Source organism: Megalops cyprinoides, chromosome 6, assembly GCF_013368585.1.
Source record: "Megalops cyprinoides isolate fMegCyp1 chromosome 6, fMegCyp1.pri, whole genome shotgun sequence".
Taxonomy (NCBI): Eukaryota; Metazoa; Chordata; class Actinopteri; order Elopiformes; family Megalopidae; genus Megalops; species Megalops cyprinoides.
Window position 1 is genome coordinate 22,235,953 of NC_050588.1, and position 7,207 is coordinate 22,243,159.

Genomic DNA, 7,207 nt, shown 5'->3' on the forward strand with positions numbered 1-7,207 from the left:
TAAACTCTCCCAGTCTGTCTGTCATCGCTGCACCTAAAAGTGCGCCTGCCCCCCTGTTCACAGATGAGCCGGTCTTAGCCTCTCGCTGGAACGCTCCAGCACAGCTGACAGCCTGTGTGTCATGGCCATGTATAATTGAACAGCAGCGTTAGATTTTACAGTTCCTGGGTCATGGGAGCAGCCAACATTATCAGACAGTTATCTTCACTGACTGTGACTGTGAGTGTGTGTGTGTGTGTGTGTGTGTGTGTGTGTGTGTGTGTGTGTGTGTGTGTGTGTGTGTGTGTGTGCATGCACATGTGCCTGTGTGTGTACTGTGTGGATGGACGGGTGGGTAATTTCTGTGTGCATTGCTTCCCTCTGGACACCACACATCATGTATATGGGGAGGCATGCATGCATTAGGCACCGCTCTACTAGAAATTCAGATTCCAGATGGTGTGCTCTTCAATGCACTTGGCATACGCATAATGCTTTCAATAATTTATGGAAAAGAAAAAATAATTCATTGAAAAACATTGGTGGTACATTCTAAAAGTGGATTGGGAATGATTTTACATTATGATCATCAGATACATTTTATATATCTTAGATACATTATTAATCTTAACCTGCAAATTAAAAATGGCTGGCTTAGCTTGGGAGTAGAAGTGTTTAACAGGGGTATTTTCTGTCATTTTCAGCTGTTGGGAAGGGCAGAAAAAAGCAGCTGCCATCTGCAGTCTGAGCTGAAACTTACATCTGAATCATTTGAACAGAATTTTAGGAATCCAGCATCAATGACCTTCTCAACATCAGAAGAACTTCCAACCATAAAATAAGAAACTTAAATTAATGATCATCAATTTCATCTTACTAAGCTCTGATGATATCGGATGTGTATATTTCAGTGGTTAACATTTTTAGCATTAATGTTTTGCAGCATATTAATTTGGTAGTCTTTGCCAATGTATATTTTTCTCTCAAATGAAACGTTTCTGTGAAGAAAAATGGAGATTCTCTGTGTAGATATATTTTCACCGGGTAGATATGTTTTAATGTGCTCTGCAGTCTCATATTAAACACAGGCTATTATATTGCACATATTATGCCAAACATGTACTTTTAGGTCTGTTCACTGAAGGCCAAAGCCTTCTGGTTTGATTTATTGTTTCCACAAACTAACTGGTAAGTAGGGTGTTTCACAGCTGGAAGGGACCAGAGTCTATTCATTTCCCATAAATAGCCCAGTGGGGTTCTCTTATAACAGGGAGAGATTTGGACAGGCCTGGAATTGTCAAAAACTGTAGCTGTTAATTGTTGTGAGGCATTAAAATGGATAGATTTGATTGGGGCCACTACGAGCATCTTACAAGTGCACTGTGACCTCTGAAAAAGTCCCACGTGGCCCTTTTACCCCAAACGTATCTGAATGTGATAACACTGGTGCTGGAGGGGTGCATCTTAGCCCAGACAGCACCAGAGCATGATAAGAATGGAAGCCAGCCAAAGGGAGCGGAGCCTTAGTTGCTGCCTGTTTCCCGTTTGCCTAAAGCTAAAGCGGGTGAAGTGGCGAATGAGACGTCTCTTTATGAATTTGACTCATTCTCAGTAGAGCTCCATTCAGCCGTCAGCACGGAGACACAGCAGCTCAAATGCAACCACAACTGCCTGACAAATGCTGTGGTCCCCCAGCATTATAAACAGAGCTTATTGGTTGGAGGTTTCTGTGTCAGAGGACATGTTTTTTTTTTTTTCTTCAAACGTATTAAATCCATCTCCAGATTTTTTTTGTCCACAGTCATTGTTTTAGTTGCCCTTTTAAAAGTGTGTAACGTTTTTTTTTGTGTCCTACATAGTTAAAAAAGAGCACACAGGGATCACTGAGGAAAAGATTTAGCTCTCGACAGCACACATGGAGCAGCGTCTGATCCCTCCAGCCGTAGGCAAGTTTGGCTGGCCTCTTTGCCTGATGTAGACATACAGACCCTGTCTAGCCTGCTCTTTCAAATCAGCCTCCGGCCTGATGGTCCTTGGCACCCTCTCCTTGGGAAGTCTGTGGCAGAAACAGCAGCTGAGACAAAACAAGGGAGAAATCAGCTTGAGTGATCCCTCTCAGGAGCACTTGACAATGGTTCATGAAGGGAGACTGCATGGACAGAGAGAAGCGGTGTGGTTTGTGACAGGAGCACGTCTCCATTGATTACGCTTGCTCTCGGAAGCACGTCAAACCCATCACATCGCCCCCTTTTCCAAGGTTCGAAGGTATCAACCTTAGGTGCAGACACAGTTCTCCTGCAACTTAAAGGGGACACCAACAGACATCTGTAATGACAATAGATGTCTTATTCAACAAGGTGGTAATCATAGACAAGCATTTAAACTCAAATATAAAAGGTCATCAAAAAATTCATGAACTGAGGTCATCAACTAAAAATTGAAATTTACCAAAAATGTTACTGATATCAACAAGACACGAGTGAGTCTGCCTTTTGTATTTGCAGATAGCTGCACCTTCTTCTGTCTCATTAGGAGTGCACGTATATCTGTTTCATCTTTAAGCTATCTTATCAAACACCACAGGTTTGTGTGGTCAATTTAACATTTTATTTTACACATGATTACAGTATAAATGAGAAATAGTCAATGGACCTTTAACCTCAATAAAAAGGAAAAAAGCTTTCCTTAACTTTGGGGTTTAGCCAGATTTGGGCCTAATGGTTTTGGGATGGGCGGGCACACTGAGGGTCTGCTTATGGCTCAAGGTTTGATGGCCACTCAGTGGCAAACCCTCTGAGAAGAACAAGGGTAGTAACGGGTCAGTAATCCAGAACAACACCCCTCACCTGTGCAGAGAGCAGGGTCAGCCAGGGGCGTGGTTTTAAAGGAGGGTTCTGCTGGGTAGCCTGGAGAGCACGGCATTGGAATGTCTGCGCTCTCAGCTTCTCTCACACAGGTGAAGTTAAAGCTTGTGAAGTGCTGTTCCCTCTTCAACAGAAAAGCTTCCCCTGGGTCTGCCAGAGCTGTGCTAGTCCAGGGACACCTTTACCGCCAAACACTTTTCTTGCTACATTTAAGATTGCTACTTCACTAGTGTCAAACAATGGGAAATGAGCAACCAATGAGAAAATGGTGAGCAAGTGGCGAGGCCTTTGTGAGACGTGTCACTAAACATACTGTGATGAATGTCACATTTTACAGAATTTTACAGAATTATAAATGATATAATGGAATTTTGTTCTGTGTGATATTTTCTTTAAAAATACTGAAACTCAAAAGGAATTATTTTAAGGTGACATTGGTCTTATGTTAGAAAATAATGCTATTAGCATAGCACTATTAGCATAGCATTAATAATGCTATTAATAATAATGGCAGGCATACTGTTATGCTGTTCTGAGACTAGCCATCTCTGGAATAAATGTAAGGATCTTACAGTAATCTCACACCTTCACTGGTGCATCTCTGCCCTGCAAGATTTCATGTGCTCCCTAATGACTTTACTTTCTGGAGTGGTGAAAATGAAAAATTCCCCACATTGTCCTAGTTCTGTCCACTTTTACCTTGCTGTTCTTTTTTTTCTCTCTCTCTCCAAGTGTTTATTTACAAGCCCAGTATTGAACGGCTGTCTCAAGTGACCTTATCAGTGGCCACACAAAATTACCACGTCATTAATGTCATGAGTCATGAAGACAGTTCATTCGCAGACTGCAGCTATGGTTGCTCTCTTTTTACATGCCCGTTCATAGCTTCTTGCTTGACTGAGGATTAATGACGTTGGTTTCTGGGATCTCTATCGATCTACAATACAGTAAATCACTTTTTTTCCTGCTGGATGTCCCATTAGGTATTGCTCTATAATTGTGTGTGTGCGTGTGCATCATGAACCAGAGTATATTTAGATGGATGAGCTGCTAGTTGAGATTGTTGCTTGAGTGATCTGTCTACATGCACTGATTCCGGGCCAGAGAAGATATTCAGCATCTTGCATGATGAAAACGATTTATTTGAATTGCTGTGACATTTACTGTTGGTTCAGTTTAGGGAGGTGCGAGGTTTGCCATGTGTCTCTCATCCTTTAATTAATTCTGAGAAGGCTTCACATTTGTGTGTCTATTTCTGTCCCCGCCATTCATGTGTAATGGCTGGAGAGCCCTCCCCTAATTGAGATGGCACCACTAATTTTCTGAGAGAAACATGATAGTTAAGGATATGTTTCTCTCCTCTCAAAATAATGCAGACAGCGAAGCACGACGCCGTTGATGTGTTCTCTGAGAAAAAAGGCTTTCCATTTCTGAAGAGCCTCATCGTTTTTATGAGTTTTTAGAGTTGCAGTGCAGTTTACTAGCATTCCCTCCCTGCAATTTAAGCTCTCTCTCTGAGTTAGCAGACAGAAAAAGCTGTGAGGAGGCACAGAAAAATTGCTGTGCTTCAGAGAACACCGTCAGACATAGGTAGGGTAATCAAGCCCAGATTTGCTAGTATTGAAAACTCTGAAAGCTTTGGTCAGTTTGGCAATGCTTAGAATAGAAACTCCCTGTGAATCATTGTGTGATTTTTGTCAAGTGTGTTTTTTTCTTTTACTAGATTGGAGAAATAGCTTTTCTCTCTTTCTCTGTGTATTCAGTGTGATATCTCTGAAAATTGATCCAGGGCAGCTGCTCTGATTAGTTAGTTTAATGGCCATACAAGGGAAAAGAATAAATTTTGTCTTAGCAAATGATGTAGCAATTATGTTTTTCGTAGTATTAATTTGAGAGGAATAAACAGAAACAGAAAACGTCATGTAAAAAGTAAAACAGAAAATGTCATGTAAAAAGCAATAACGAGAAAGTGTAAAACAAGTGAGATGAATGTGAGATTAAGACCCCCCCTTTAAAAAAATACATAAAAGCAAGTTCTGGAAAAAAAAAATCATCTTCAAAATGAAACCTTAACGTAATTACCATCTGTGTGGCCGATCGTTAGCTTTAAAAGGGAATTATTCCCCTACAATACAGTTTTGAACTACACACTCTGAATGAGGGGAAGGAGTGAAAAGCAAAAGGAAGAAGAAAGAAGGGAGTAAAAAATGAGTGAAAGCTAAACTGAAAACTGCAGTCCATGCAGCTGGAGGTGCATTGATTAAATGTGTCCCTGGTGAACTAAAAAGCCACATAGCCTAGAGTTGTGTGTGGGTAATGGCACAGAAAGCTAAGCTCTGGGTCTTGACCTGTGTGTCTGGGTCAGAAAAACATGCAGAAGGAAAGTGGCTCTTCAGCTCAGAAGTGCCATGTCTACTGCTCTGTCTGTGACTGAGGTCTCCAGTCCCTCTCTAAATGAGTACCACTTACCAGCTATGTGTCCGTCCTGTAAGAATTGCTGAATAAGGCAGCTGTAGGCCTCCATTGGTACAGTAAATGAGGCTGACTATGTACAACATCATAGACAGCGTTATATGTGTTTTTGTGTGTGTGTTCAGGTGCATGTGCATATGTGTTTACATACATACATACATACATGTACGTGTGTGTGTGCATACATGCATGCGTATATGGTTTTGTATGTGTGTTTGTGTGCAGTCCAGCCTGTTTCAGTGTGTGAATATTTGAGTGGATCAGTCTGTTTTGTTTTTGTAATTTCCTTTAATTATTTCCGGAAAGTTGTTCATTTAGCATATTTGCAAGCTGTTGGAGGGAGCACAGCCTGGGAGATCAAAAGGAACACCCTGTTAGCCTGCCAGCGTCTCGCTGCTCCAAGTCTGCCAGCTCTCCCTGACAGCTCTTTCTGTTGCTTTGGCACAGTGGTTCACCTGGCCCCTGGCTCCACTCGCTGCAAATGGCACCAAGACTGGTCGAGTTAATGGCCTGTTTAATGGCTGACTGCTGCCTTCAACATGAAACCATCCTGTGCATGTCAAAGGACGTAAGCAAGAACGCACATGTGCCTGACTCAGAATGAATGCCCCAGTGTTCTACATCCCCGGAATATGGAATACCAGTGTTCTGGTAATCAACCTCCAGCAAGTCTGAGAGGAAGTCTCTCCTCCACACTCAGAAAGCTTACCCTTAATTCCTGCCAACGTTTGGCATAAGCAGGTGTCTGGAGAGTCGCAAGTGTGATGAAAGGTTTCCTGTAATGCCTGGTGATTATGTGAATGTCAGCGAGGCGTCTCCTGAAATGCCAGAAAGGCAGGGTTGGGAGGGCATCGGGAGGGCCAGGACATGAGTGACAGGGGATGGCTCTCAGGGGACAGTGGGGAAGGCTGGAGAACAGTGATCCAGGCAGCGTGGTAAACGCAGTGAGAGTCAGAGTGGCTCCTGTCACCAGAATGCCAGGTTAAATATCTACTCTTAGGACCCTGAATGATATTACCGGTCCTTTTATTCTGCGAAGGACTTCTGGGCTTCATAGCTATGCATAGCTTGCAACTAATATTTTCAAGCAGGTATTAAGTGCTGTTCAGTATTAAGTGCCTTATCCCGGAGATTCTAGGTTAGACTGTGTTTTCCCATTGCGGCCTGCTATTCTTGGGTCTGGTTTCTCACTTGTGCACTGACACTCCTTACCTTTGTTTGCAGGTGCTGACTCCTGCAGTGAGGTCAGCTCTGTGAGCCACACGGTCATGTCAGAGAGCCGAGAGACGTCGTTGGCCCCGTCCACAGTGCCTACCCTGCTGGACCAGGAGCCCAGGGACAGCGACTCTCAGAGTGACCGCAGCGGCATCGCCGAGTCCGAGGACAGCGGCTCCTCCTTCGAGGAACTGGACTTTGAGCCAGTGAAGGGACAGGAGAATGAGGATGGCCCACAGGCTAAGGAGGTGACCGGCACGGACCCAGAGGTCCTCGCTGATGAGCAGGCCACTGTGGGAGAGGGAGAGGAGTAAGAGGAAAGCGGGGGGGGGGGGGGGGGGGGCAAGCACATCTGTCCGGGGTTTTTGAGGGTTTTGTTCAATTTTTATCTAATTTGTAAGAATTAACTACAAAAATGTTATTGATTACTTGTCGTTTGATGTAAAGCTGTGGATTCTTTGCTCTACTCCTGTTACTATCAAAAGAAGGACTAGATAGCGGACTTAGAATGCTCTTAAGACATTTCACTTTCAGGTTTGTATATTTGTAGGTGGGGGGAAAAAGGGAGAGATGAGTTGGTGGATTTGAAAGTCTGCTTTTCAACTCATGAAATCATCTGTTTTAAAATGTTTCTTCCTGTTTTTGTAAGTTCTACTCTAAAACCATGCTGAATTACA

General features: G+C 43.2%; 1 protein-coding gene across 1 annotated transcript in view; it reads left to right on the forward strand.

The window, feature by feature from the left end:
• LOC118779584 (testis-expressed protein 264-like) overlaps positions 1–6,844 on the forward strand; it is an 85,879-nt gene extending 79,035 nt beyond the window's left edge. Inside the window, exon 4 of the mRNA XM_036531755.1 lies at positions 6,540–6,844. Within this exon, the coding sequence (XP_036387648.1) occupies positions 6,540–6,844 (305 nt within the window). The remainder of the gene's footprint in view (positions 1–6,539) is intronic.
• Positions 6,845–7,207: the final 363 nt, after the last annotated feature.